The sequence below is a fragment of the Panthera uncia genome, assembly GCF_023721935.1.
Source record: "Panthera uncia isolate 11264 chromosome D3 unlocalized genomic scaffold, Puncia_PCG_1.0 HiC_scaffold_8, whole genome shotgun sequence".
Taxonomy (NCBI): domain Eukaryota; kingdom Metazoa; phylum Chordata; class Mammalia; order Carnivora; family Felidae; genus Panthera; species Panthera uncia.
In genome coordinates, this window is record NW_026057586.1 from 65,964,896 (window position 1) to 65,979,018 (window position 14,123).

Below are 14,123 nucleotides of genomic sequence, written 5' to 3' on the forward strand. Positions count from 1 at the left end.
CAAGCAATTGCAGTACGGAGTGATGGGGGCAGGGCGCACAGGGGCTATGAGACTCCAAAGAGGCACCTCTCCCAGCCTGGGAGGTGGGGGAAGGCTTTCTGGAGGAGGCTAACCTTGGGCTCAACATTGAAGGATGAGTAAAAATGTTTGCTGGGTTTTTTCTTTTGTTTTTATTTTTGTATTTTTTGGTAATATAGAGCAATGGTTCTTCCAAATCACCTTCTTTCGTCTTCTTAATACTTTTCTACTGCAGAAGTACCTAGGCACCATCCATTCTATTAGCCTTAATTTGACAATGACCGGAGTTTTGTATATCAACTTCATTTCTGCCTTAACCTCCTTTGCTACCTCTGTCTGTATCTAAACACATTTTTTTGATGCTGAACAATGTGCAAGTAAGTTGAAAACATCAGGATGGTTCTCCTTAAAATAGTTTACCATCTTCCTCCTCAGAGGAAGGACATTTCCCCACTATTACAGCACTCTTGTACCTAGGAAAATTAACAAACCCATAAGGTCATCCAAGATCCAAACATCCATATTACCCCCAATATCCTAAAATTGTCTGTATCGCTGTTCATTGTATTTGGTGGTTTTGTTTCTTTAATCTCTCTCTTTATTTTTTTTAAAAATTTTTAACATTTACTCAGTTTTGAGAGACAGAGCATGAGCAGAGGAGGGACAGAGAGAGAGGGAGACACAGAATCCGAGGCAGGCTCCAGGTTCTAAGCTGTCAGCACACAGCCCGACGCAGGGCTCGAACCCACGAACCGTGAGATCATGACCTGAGCTGAAGTTAGATGTTCAACCAACTGAGCCACCCAGGCACCCCTAATCTCTCTCTTTAAAACAAAAAAAAAAAATTGGTAGAATTTATTTGAGGGGGAAATTTCAGAAGGATATAGAAAAATTAAGCAGAAGGTACAGAGAGTACCCAACTATCTCCTCTGCCCACACACACTTTCCCCTCTTATTCACATCTTGGTTTTTAGCCTTTATCCCCTTTGAAACTAGAATGGTCCCCTCACTACTCCCCCATCGCGCTGAAATAATTTTCTTTTTTTTCTTTTTCTTTTTTTGTATAGAGTTCCAGGGATGATTCTGACAGGCAACTGTGTTCAAAAACTGTTAATTGTAGTCCTTGTACGTAGTAACCACTAGAATGTATGGGTGAGGCCTTGCTTCTAAGCCTTGGTTGGTTTCCTTGCCTTGAGATTTAGATGAGGAGCCCTCACTTGTCAAGGGTTTTGCAGATTGAATAAGCTCACAAGTGGCAGTTGGGGGGTGGGGGGACGGGAATCTCCTCCTGCTGCATGGCGTCTCTTTCTTGCCATCACCACCCAAACCCAACCCCGCTTCCAGAAGCCTCACTCAACCCCACCCACGTCCTCCAGAAAGGCCGTGCACGCAGGCTCCAGCACCTCTCTCCCTTGCCAACCTCTCATTGCTCTTAGTCAGAGGCTCAATTTACATGGAACCTTTTGCCCTGCTGGCCTTTCTCATGGGCTTATCCAGCCTCCACTCTGCCGTGTGCTCTGCAGGAGGGGAAGACAGCACAGCCATCAGCCATCAGCCATCAGCTGCCATGAGCTCCGCCTAGCCTTGTATACAGTCAGACAGAGACGAGAACCTGCTATTTCCTCACCAAGCCCATGCGCCTCTCTGAGCCTCAGTTTCCTCGTCTGTACAATAGGACGATAAAGGAGAGCAGAGCAGTTAGGAGGCATGGGTCCCGGAGTTGGCTTGCCTCCGTGTTCTCTGATTCATTACGTGACAAATTACTCATCCTTCCTTTGTGACACAGGAAGGTGATGGCAGTGGATTATAACAGAGGGCCGTCGTGAAGATGAAATCAAGTAACGCCCGTGAAGCCTAAAGACACAAGATACAGCAGCCATTATTATGCAGAATTCAGCGGCACACTGTAGGGGCTTAATAAATGTCTCACATTCCTATCCCATCACGCACAGTTGGTGGGCACCGCGTCAGCTTTTATCATAGGTTATCCATCATTGTGTTGGATGTGGTCACAAAACCTACAGGTCATCTTAAAAAGACATCTGGTTTCCCGTCCCAGGCCTCGCCAGTATTAGAACATCTATACATTTTTAATTTCCTCTTTAATTTCAGGGTGTGGATGAAGAATGGGGGCGACAGCATATCTTGGGGGATGATTCATGGTGTCATTAAGTCTGCCTTGAGTTTCCTGTGGCTCCTGTTGGTCCCGGCTCTGCCCAGACTCAGACCCAGGAATTATTTTTGCCGCGTGATTGCGTCTGATGCCAGTGAATCCCATGTCTCTCCTTGTCTCGGGCCCCACTTTTTTGGTTTATTTTGTGCCAGTGGATTTCGAAAAATATATACATGCAACTATGGGCTCTACTGGTTGAGTTTTCCACTTGGCTTTCTGCCTGGAGGGCATGTGATGTCACAGAAGGAAAAAAGGGGTGAGATTCAGACCTGGCCAACCGGGGTTCACAATCAGGCCCAGCCACTTTGCCGCGCGACCTTGGGCGAATGGCTTCTCACCAGTGAGACTCAGGTTCCTTATCTGCAAGATGGGGCGATAATTCTGATCCTGACGAGATCATGCATTCAAATTGCGGGCACATACAGGTGCATTTTTCATTCTTCGCCTGACATCCATGAAGCATCTATTCATGTGGTGAAACAGTGGAGCCACGTTCACGGACATCCAGGCAGGGGAAGAGGCGTGGTTCGCGCTGGAGACACGGGTCTCAGCAGCTGGCTCATAATAATGTGGTCCAACAGACCACTTCAATATCCTTGTCCTTTTCTACTCAGAACAGGATCATATAGAGCAACCTCTTATTCTTGAACATCTGCTCTCAGTCTGGGGCCTTCTCTAATCCTGATGGAAAGGGCCATTAAAGGAAAGCGAACAAGCATTAAGATTTTTTTTTAATTTTTAAAATTTTTTTATTTATTTTTGAGAGAAAGAGAGAGAGACAGGGTGCAAGGAGGGGAGGGGCAGAGAGAGAGGGAGACAGAATCCCAAGCAGGCTCCGGGCTCTGAGCTGTCAGCGCAGAGCCCGACGTGGGGCTCGAACTCACGAACCGTGAGATCATGACCTGAGCCGAAGTTATACACTTAACCGACTGAGCCACCCAGGCACCCCAAGATTTCTAAACGTACATTTACTAGTAGCAACGTTTTGAAATGAATAAGTAATACGTGCACGTTGAAGGGCACCGCCCTTTGCCTTCATGGAGTGCTGGGGGCAGATGGAGGTGGCCCCGGGCAACACTTCTGGAAACTGACTATCCCTATCGCCTATGTCCCCTCTGATTCCGCACAGATCCCTGTGAGATAGGGCACTGTGGTTCCCAGTCCTACAGTTGAGTCATCTCCAGTTCTACAAGAAACCTGGCTGGGACAGAAGACAGCCAGGATTTGAACCTGGACGTGTCTGTCTTCCTCTGAAGGTACTCGTTGAGTACCTACTAGGTGCCACGGCATTGACACTTCATTCATTCATTCGGCACGTGTTTGTGGAGCGGCTGTTCGGTGCTCTTGTCTCCACAACGTTGCAAAGTTGACCTGGTGTCCCCCGTTTCACAGCTGGGGACGTTGAGGCTCAGTTAGGGGACTGCCCCCAAAGCCATGTGGCTGGTGAGTGGCAGAAGCAGAGTAAGCTGCCGGTGACAAATGCTATGTGGACATTGCAGGGCTCAGAGGAGGTTTAAGAGGACGGTGCTGCGGGCAGTGGGGTCGGCTATCCTGGGATTGCAACCTCACCTCTGTCACTGTAACCTGTGTATGCTTGTGGAGGTCACCCCACCTTGCCATGCTTGGAGGTCATGATTCCTATGTCCAGGTAAATACCTATGTTACAGGTAAAGACTGTGAATGAATGTGACCGTCAGCTCCGTGAAGGCAGGTGACCCATCAGCTTGGTCTCCCTTGTGTGCATGGCACCCAGCACAGGGCCTGGCACACAAGGGGTGCCCAACCAGAGGTAGCTGTGCCAGTGACACTTGACTACCCAGTTAGGGGACCCACCCAGCACTGTCGTGGCTAGATGCGCAGGGAGGCCTGCTGGCTCCTGACGGCAGGGATGCTTGAAATCTAGTCTTTTTTGGATAGACTAAAGGCTAGACAGCAGAAGTTCCCAAGATGCTCCTGGAGTCTCTCCTTAGAGAAGCACGGTATCCCCGCCTAGCACTTGTCCACACCTGTGTCCCAGCCACTCGCAGAGCATTCCATCCGTTATCCCTCGCCCTGGTCAAGGTTGTGGGAGTCAGGCACAGCGACGTCTTGATTATCTGCCATCCACCCGTCATGTGATGCTGATGGAAGAGGGTTTCATCTGTGCCCAGCTGTCCTCTACGGGCAAAAAATGAGTCTTCCCGGGCCCCTGGATGACGACAGCAGGCTGGTTCGAAACGCCCCAAGCCGGGTCAGACATGGGGAGGATCGTCCTGCCTCAAAAGGCAGAACGGGGACCCTCTCCCTGAAGCCTGCGAGAGGGCGTCTGCATTCACGTTCAATTCTGCAGTCTCCACCCGGAAAGGAGTGGATGCAAGGGACTTTGTACTTTGGTAATGCAGATGAGAACTAGAGGCCGGCGTCGCAGAGATGTGGGTGGATTTCTGAACGGTAGACCCAGTCACCACTTCTTTCACTCCTGCTGTCCCTCCCATCCCTTCCCCATGTCTCCTGCCTACATCCCCCTCTTCCTCCTCCTCCTCCTCCTCCTCCTCATCCATTCAGCACCCCAGGAGTCTGCACAGCTTGGCTTGTGTTCCTTTTTCAAGCCTACCAGCTGAGGCTCTGAACACACCAGGCAACTCCAAGAAGGTGGGACCCAGCCCACCCCACCCCCAGAACACCAGGCCCTTGGGGCCGAGCCCAGGGACCGCCCGGCTGGGGCCTGAGCCACTGCTCTGGGACATTTTGGTTTGCACCCCTTATGGAAGGCACTGCACCTGGTGGGTCTTGGGGAAGGCGGTCTGATCTGGCCAGCCTGGTGGAGCTGGGGTCCCCGGGACTTGGGCCCAGTGAGCCTGTACCCTGTGTCCTGGGCACCAGCTCTCACAGCCTGGGGCCTCCAGACCCCCAGCCCTGTGCCGCTGACAGCTTGCCATACCCCCAGCCCATCCCACTTGGTCAAAGAAGAGGAGGGCAGATCTTCCACTGCCAGCCTGCGCCCCTCCCCCGCGTCCCCCCTCCCCTGTCTTTGCCCTCAGACACCCTCTTCCTTCCCCTCTCCATCAGCCGAGCTCTTTCCCCCTCCTCTCCGGACCCCCATCTCTCCTCACCGCAGGTGCTAGCTTGTCGGTTTCTTCTTCCCGCTTCTCTCTGCCCCTCCTCCCCCATCTCCTGTTCTTCTAGGACCTCTTCCTCGTAGACTCTGTTTCCAAGGTAGACTTGATTCAGTTCAACAACATTTACTGAGCAGCTGCTCTGTGCTGGGCTCAGTGCCAAGTCAGAGTGTGCAGGGGTGACAGCCTGTGCGGTCCAGACAGCAGGGCTGGGGGCAGTGGGGCTTCCCCGCCTCCTCTCCGTCTGCCTTTCCCTCCTTCCTCTCCCTCCCCTCTCCTCCCGTTCCTCCTCCTCTTCTCCCTCCTCCTCCCCCTTTCTCCTGCCTCTTTCCTCCTCCTCTTCCCCTCCTCCTCCCTCTTTCTCCTGCCTCCTTCCTCCTCCTCTCCCCCTCCTCCCTTTCCTCCTCCTCCTCTTCTCCCTCCTCCTCCCCCTTTCTCCTGCCTCCTTCCTCCTCCTCTCCCCCTCCTTCTAACTTCTGTCCCCTCCCTGCCCCCACGCCCTGTCTCGGCATCCACAGCCAGCACTCCGGGTGGGAGCTGGGGTGAGCAGGATAGCAACATCCCGGGAGACTCAGCAGCAGGTGCTCCCGACGCTGCCATCCCCACATGGCAGACGACGGTTGAGGCTGAGCTCCCCAGACACATTCATCACGCCCACCTCCCTTCAGGGCCAAGGCAGGACGGAAATGACTTTTGTCGGGCTCTCGCGGCAGCCCACTGCCCCCGGCAGCTCCCAGAGCTGTTTATTTTTAAAAAGCAAAGATAAAGAAAACAGCGAGAATGCCGTCCTGCAGCTTGCTCAGGGAGGGGACTCCACCCCGATGATACTGACAACACACCTTCAGGTCCTCACAACAGGGGCCCTCCAGCCCATGTCCAGCGGTGACACAGATGGAAGGTGACAGCCAAGAAATGGGAAAGGAGGCAGCCGCTCCAGGGAAATTGTGTGGCTTCTGTCTTAGCACAGTGGGATTGGAGGGGGGGCGGGAACCAAGCTTTCTCAGGCACCATGAGCCACAAGGTCACCTGTTCATTCATTCATCCGCTCATCCCTCCTGGAGCTTGAACTGAGGCTTTCATTGAGTCTAGCGGTGGGTTAGGCTTGAGACTCAGAGATTCAGGGAGAAATCATGATCACCGTTAACTGTTACTTGTTAATGATGCGCAGCCTCTAGTTCCTGGTTATTAATTGTGCATCTTGCCGCTCTTATTTGAGGAGCCGGGGCCAGCTCTGTGTTCCTTCCTGTGACTTCCCCACGTGTCATATCATGATGGGGTGCCTCCCTTTCAGACCAGATGCTGGGAAGGGCTTGTGGCTGGACCACAAGAGGGGGACTCGAGGCAGGAGGCTGGGAAGGGAGTAGGGAGCCTGATCCCACAAGAGAAGGACTGAGGGTGGGGGGAGAGTTGGTGATGGAGATAGATTACCCACACCACCTCAACCCCGTGGCCTCCCCACCACACCCCCCAACCATGACCTTGACCCTCCACCCAGCTGACCAAGGGAATAAGGAGATGAACACAGCCAGCCCTGTGCCCATCACTCATGGAATCATTGCCATGGAGACCAACCACAGACCTGCAGTCTCGGGAGGCTCTTGCCAACCCCAAGAGAGAGAGACAGATAGGATCGTTAAAGCTTTGGCCTCAGGAGCTCAGGAAGGCAGAATGTAATTCCCTAGAAAAGATCTTGATCCCCTTACCCTGTCTGTACCCTCCTCCACCCTCTGGGTATCTCCTCGGGGGGACCATCGGTTTCACTTCCCTCCCAGATCCAAGAACCCTTTGGGACATTGTGGTCAGCTCGTTTCCTTCTAAACCATCCTGTGTGATTGGGAGTGGAAATGGTGATACCACACAGCAGTGAGCAAGAAACCCTCTTAAGAGTCTTGTACCCGAATCCCAACCCTCCCCACCCCCGCCCCAGTGTGCAGGGGGCTGGATCCTATTGTCACAACTGGAGCAGCCGTCTACAGAGAAGCAGAATAATGACTAGAGACCTGCGTATATGTGGCCCGTGGCCGCCCTCAGGCCCCAGCCCCCGGCCCTGTCTGCTGTGCCAAAGCTCCGACATCCCTACTCCTTTCGCTTTTTCATAAATGTTGACTTTGCCGTGGGTGCGAAGGGGGTCGTTTCTCTTAGGGAGAGGGCAAATAGATTTTATTTATTACAGGAATGGCTGATGGGACTCTGGTCTCTCTCCTGTAAAGATGCCCTTTATTTTATAGTCTATAATTTCGTCTCGCTGCGAGGTTCCCATTTTTCAGAGGGGGAGTGTTTTTGGCTCTGCCTGTTGTGAAAATGCCTCTGCATCAAAGCCAAGCCTGGTGTAGTCCCGGAATAGAAACCGTCTGTCCTCTCATGTATAGACTCAGTTTCATGTCTCTTTTATGAAAGCCTTTCTCTTTTGGCGGGGGGCGGGGGGGGGGTGTTTTTCTTACCTCCATCCTGTAAAACAATCGAGGGGTGTCATGGAACATCCCACTGAGACATATTTGGGTCATTGATTCTCAAAAGCCCTGCTTGGTGGGACCTTCCTCTGGGCTTGGCCCTAAGTCAATAAATAAATACCCCCCCCCCAACCACCACAGGACCCCCTCGAAGTCTCCAAGAAGCAAACGACTTATGTCACAGCGGGCCCTGGGGTGGTGGGTCCTATCATGTCAGATAGGATGGCTCATAAATCTAAGCCACCGTCCTCACTGCCATTTTAATCTACTCACACGTAGTTAGCTGGGTTTAATTAGAGGCAGAAACTACATCTCAGAAAGCAGCAAGAACTCATTTGCGTGGCTTGAGTTTACGCTTGAAGTCATTCGGTTCATTTGAGAGCGCGGTTAGGGACGGCACGTCCAAAGAAAACTCATATTAGTGCCTGTGCGTAGTGGCCCTCACACCAACCGCACAGACTGTATGAATCGTGTGGTTTCTACTGACCGCACTTGTCTTCTTGGCACAGGATCAACGAGGAGACCGGGGATACAGACAGGTCCCAGCCGGTGTCGGCCCTGAGCAGAGCCCGGACCATGCGGAGCCAGACCTCGGGGGACAAGTCTGTTTCACCCCTCTCCCTCCGGCGACAGAAGTACTACCATTTGGGGGACGGTGATGAGTGTGGCGGGCAGAAGCAGCCCACGGAGAGACTGGGAGCACGGTCTTCCTCCCCAGCTTCTCGGAGTCCAGACTCGTCCCCAGCGTCCAGGGAAAAGCTGCCCAGCCCCTCGGCGGCCCTGTCGGAGTTCGTGGAAGGTCTCCGGAGGAAGAGAGCTCAGAAGGGACAGGGCTCCACGCTGAGCCTGGAGGACTGGCCCACTCTACCCATTTACCAGACCACCGGGGCATCCACGCTGCGGAGGTCCAGGGCAGGCAGTGACGAGGGAGACCTCTCGCTGGGGTTTGGGGCACAATGGGCCCTGGAAAAGGAGGGTGCCTCCGGGACGTCAGCCGGGCTCCTGCGGTCCACCAGCCTGAAATGCATCTCTTCCCCCAGCACAGAGGGTACCACGCTGCTGCCCAAGAAGCCGAAGACCAGGTTCAGCTCCTGCGATTCCCTCTTTGAATCAGGGCAGAGCTCAGGGAGAACACTGAGCTCCCCAAGCACATCCAGGGACCTGGTCTTGTCACCCACGCTGCGCCCACGGAGGCGCTGTCTGGAGTCCTCACTGGACGAGGCGGGCTGTCCAGACCTCGGGAAGGAGCCTCTCGTCTTCCAGAACCGCCAATTCGCCCACCTCATGGGGGAACCTCTGGACAGTGATCCATTCACCTGGAAGGTCCCAAGCCTCAACTACAAACGCAAGGCCAAAGTGGATTTCGATGACTTCCTCCCAGCCATCCGGAAGCCTGAGACTCCTGTGTCCTTGGCCAGAGCGGCCAAAGAGGGTCAGGACAGTCCGCGGCATCCGCGCATCCACTTTGAGACAGAGGAGGCCGACCGGACCTTCCTCTCAGGGATCCAGACCATTTTGAAAAAGAGTCCGGAGTCCAAGGAGGACCCCGCTCACCTCTCTGACTCGTCCTCCTCCTCCAGCTCCATCGTGTCCTTCAAAAGCGCCGACAGCATCAAGAGCCGACCAAGAATCCCGCGGCTGGACGGTGACGGTGGCGAGCGAACATCCCCCGAGAGCAGAGAGCCGGGGGCAGGGAGAAAAGACGAGGATGTTGAGAGCATAATGAAGAAATACCTGCAGAAGTAGGAGCCAGTGAAGGTAAAAGAGGCAGGCGGGGACTGTTCTTGGGGAATGAAAACCAAATAGCCCACGTGGGTCTGGCGGCCTGGAGACAAACCTGTTGATGTCACTGCCTTCCACGCTGTGAGTGATTTCTCTAGAGACCACGGGTTTTAGAGGTTTTTGCGGAAATAATGAGTTGCCGCTTGCAAAGCTGTCTGCTAGGTGCCATTGATCCCTTAGCCCTTTAAGATGCGGACCCATCGGAAAGCCGGGGGGTCCCGTGGGGCAACACTAAAGAAGGTTCTGGGCTTCTGGTTTCCCCACCCTTGCCTGGTAGTCTTTCCAGGGCTCCATCTACCTGGAGCTGGACGAGCCGAGATGGCGTTCTGTCCACCTGACGACAGCAGATCTGTGGGGGAGGGTCAGGCCAGGGTGGAAGGGGCTTTGAGAATAGTGGAGTGGAACTCTTTTTTTTTTTTTAAAGAGACAGAGAGCATGCAAGAGAGAGAGCAGGGGAGGGGCAGAGAGAGAGTGAGGGAGAAAGAGAACCTCAAGCAGGCTCTGGGCCCAGTGCAGAGTCCGACGCAAGGCTCGATCTCATGACCCTGAGAGCATGACATGAACCAAAATCAAGAATCAGACGCTTAACTGACTGAGCCACCCAGGGTCCCCTGGAGTCCGACTCTTGCATTAAGTAGCCAGAGAGAAACTGAGGCCCCAGGTTGGGGGGAGGGGCAAGTACAAAGTTGCCCAGAGAAGCAGTGGGAGAAACAAGGCTTCCCTCTGCCTCCTCTCCTCCCCCAGTGCTAATCCTGCCACTTCTCCAGACTAAAGGTAAGAAGAGGGGTCCACTGCTCATAATGGCTTACAATTCATTGGCTGTGTATATCAAGCAAGTCACTTAGTATCCACAGTAACCCCCAAAAGGTGGTTAGTATGATTTATTCCCATTTTACAGGTTGGCAAACAGAATCAAAGAAGTTAAGGCCCTTGTACGAAATCACCCAGGCAGAACTGGCACTCATAACTCCGGAGACCCCACTTGTATCTGTAATACATCTCCTTGGGTGCCTATTCCAAGCATGCACATGAATAAGCTCAGAGCCTCCTTGAAGGAGCTGGATTTTATTAAAGAGGTCCACTGACCCCCCAAGCTGAGGCAGACATCAGGACCATCTAAACGTAAAGGGATGTTGGGACTCCCAGACCCCGACCCTCACTGGTGAACAAATGAGGGAAAACCCCAGATCGAGCCCCCCCTGCCCAGTGAGTCTGCCTCCAACCCAGCCACCTTGACTCCCATTTCAGTGCTCTCTGCCCAAGGCAGTCTAGCCCCTGACCCTGGGCACGTCTCAAGCCTCAGGGCACCTCACGGCTCCTGGCTGAAATGCAAAGCCAGTTAGGGGAAACTTGGCATCAGAGGAGAAGGTGTAAGAACCTCCCTCTGGATTCAGACACCAGGCAAACCCCCTCCCTAGTAATAACCCGCGGCCTCCATAAATCTCTTAGTCACTGAACTTGAAACAGCTCAAGGCTCCAGTATAACAGAGCAGTCACATGCAGGTGCTTCGCCGGTGCCTCGTCTCAGTCCCCAGCCCTCCTTCCAGAGGCCTCCTGGACCCAAACGAGCCACCTGGCCTCCACGTTCATAGATCTGCTACTTCGAGAGGCACCCTCAGCCCATCAAAAAGCCATTGCCCCTTCCTTGGAGATGGGCTTGGACTGTATCAGAGCAAATTAATTTGACTTAACATGGCCTTCTCTCTGCTCTCAATTACCGGGAAGAGATGTGATATTCATTTACATTATTATGCTCTCGGGGACACGGAAAGCAGTTTCAAAGGCCAAGTAAAGGGCACACGTCCATGAGGGGAACAGTTCTTAGCCGAAGTCATCACAGAACATCTTGTCTCTGCCATTTTTTTTTTAAACTCAAGTCCTTCCCCCTCCCAGCAGTGCTCACCGTGGTAAAGGAGCATTTGCCAAAAAATATCCTCCACCCTGACATCCACGCTGGAGGCGTGAACTGAACGATACAGCCCTGTCCCCCCTGAGCAAATGTATTGTGGGATTCAGAACCCAAGCAAGCCCCTCAACGCTCACTTCTTCCTTGTAGCTGGCTGCGACCTTGGGCACGTGATGTGAACTTGCCAAGCACCTGTGTCCGCAGCTCGAAAATGGGGCTACTAAAAGCCACCCGAAGTAACACCATGTGTCCAGTGTGAAGGCCAGAGACCCCTAGCCTAGGGTCCAGCAGCTGCCGGAGGCAGTAAGGGTCAGGTTGTGCTGTGCTTGGACATTTTGGCCCTTCAGCAGCTCCGTCCCAAGTTTCTTTCCACTCATTTCCCTTCTGCTGCCTGCACTCCTTCATCCCTCTGGGTGGTGTCTCTGCAGGAATGTCCCCTGGGGACATGGGATCGCAGGACCTCCATCCCCAGAACAGCCTGCCTGTATCCCATTGATCAGCTCTGACCTGCGTTTGTTTCCAGCTTCCTGAGATAGACTGTCCTCGAAGACTTCCTGACTCCACAACTGTCTGGAGAGAGAGAGAGAGAAAAGAGAGAGAGAGAGAGAGACCAGCCAGACCTCCCCAGGGGCCCTGAGTCCAGAGCCGGCCAGCATGGCTGCACTCAAGAGGCAAGAAGACCCCAGCAGGAGGCATATCCCTCAGGCATGGGGATCCCAGCTTGCTTGGTCTGTACAAAATAAAGTGATAGCTGCTTGGCATCTGTGCTTCCTCTCCGTTCTGTGATCCTGTCCCCAGGGACTCTGGAGGTTCGACTGGGGGCAGTCCGGGTAGAAAGTTTCCAAGGAATGGACTCAACCCAAACCGTATTTTCGAGTGCACACTTCTTTCGCCCCTACATGACTCCAGGCAATGGCCTTGCTCCTCCTCACCTGCCCAAGTCAAACTCAAGTGTCACCCCCTCCAGGAAGTCTTCCCTGATACATCGAACTGAAATAAATGCTCTGTCTCCATTCTCCCTCAATCCTCCCATCATAGCCCCCTTGTCTGTCTACTGTCTACATTTTGTATATATGGGTAGGCAAGCATTCAAGATAATTTTTTAACTGTTTATTTATTTTTAAGAGAGAGAGAGAGTGCAAGCATGAGCAGGGGAGGAGCAGAGAGACGTGGAGGGGACAGAAGATCCAAAGTGGGCTCTGTGCTGACAGCAGCAGGCCTGATGAAGGGCTTGAGCTCACGAACTGCGAGATCATGACCTGAGCCGAAGTTGGACGCTCAACTGACTGAGCCACCCAGGTGCCCCAAGCATTCAAGAAATTTTGAATGAATGAATGAATGAATGAGCCACTAAAAAAGTTAATGAACCTACACACCTCGAATGCGTGTGACACACTGACATGAATACATCCCCACAAATGTGTGCCCATATCAACATTCTAGATCCCTGTGAACATGTGCTCACAGGCCCCTATACAGCTCCTCGCGTATACAGCCCTACCATCCAAACGCAAATATCCACATGTACCACAGACCACACTCCCCCAGGCATGTCTATAGTTTGGGCACCTGCTTCTTCAAACATCCTTGAAGTCTTAAAATACTAAAACTATAGGCTATTTATTGCTTATTATTCATATACTGTGTTGGACACTGGGCTAAGCATTTTATATGTGCATCTCACTGCAACTTTATAAAAAGTCCTGAGAGATAAATACACTTCTTATTCCGTGCTTGCAAAGGCAGTTGCTAGCTTATGCCCATTTTGGGGATGCCGATGCTGCCCTATTTAAAGTCCCACCAGCATAGACTATGTCCTGCCCCAAATGCACCTCTGTTCCTAGGGCTCCTCTGGGATAGCCAATTGGAGCTCCCTCTGTGTGTTAGTTTGCAAGGGCTACTGTAAAAAAAAAAAAAGTACCATGAACTGGATGACTTACACAACACATTGACTGCCTTGTAGTTCTGTGGGCTAGACGTCCAAGATCAAGGTGGCAGTGGGTCTGGTTTCTTCTGAGGTCTCTCCTTGGCTTGTAGATGGCCGCCTTCTCCCTGTGTCCTCACACAGCCTTTTGTCTCAGCACATATCCCTGCTTATCTCTGTGTGTCCAAAATTCCTCCTCTTATAAGGACACCAGACAGATTGGATTGGAGCAACCCAAAGGACTCACTTTAACTTAACTCACTTTAACTCACTTTAACTTAACTCACTTTAACTCACCCCTTTAAACGCCCGATCGGCAAATAAGGTCACATTCTAAGGTACTGGGCATTAGGGCTTCCTTCCCCAAACACATTTTGTAAGGATCATAATTCAGCCCGTAAACACGTGCTGTGTGAAAGTAGGTGGCAATTTCATTTGTTAAGAGCAAGCGTTATTCACGTAGTGATCAGAAAAGTATGTCCCAAGCTCCCGGCTGGGTCCCCCAGTGAAAGCAATTATGGAATTGGAGAAAAAATTTGCACTGCCTTCCTGGCATTGGGGTTTTGCAGAGATTTTTAGGGCCTGGAAGCTGGGCATTTCCGTGAGCCTCTCTTCCTGTGCCCGCAGGATTCCTCATTCAGCGGATATTTGTTGAACACCTGCTAAGTGCCAGGCGCTGTCCCCTACAGGGGGGATCCATGGCGAGCAGGAACCCCTCTTCCTTTTTAGAGGCAAAATCCTAGCTGGAAAGACAGTAAGCAAAAAAATAAATTTG

The 14,123-nt window shown here is 52.5% G+C and overlaps 1 protein-coding gene across 1 annotated transcript in view; it reads left to right on the forward strand.

Moving 5' to 3' along the window:
- MYO18B (myosin XVIIIB) overlaps positions 1-13,310 on the forward strand; it is a 240,850-nt gene extending 227,540 nt beyond the window's left edge. The window contains 2 exon segments of the mRNA XM_049619573.1: positions 8,246-9,494; positions 11,853-13,310. Coding sequence (XP_049475530.1) covers positions 8,246-9,482 — 1,237 coding nt within the window. The 3' untranslated portion in view covers positions 9,483-9,494; positions 11,853-13,310.
- The last annotated feature ends 813 nt before the right edge of the window (positions 13,311-14,123 follow it).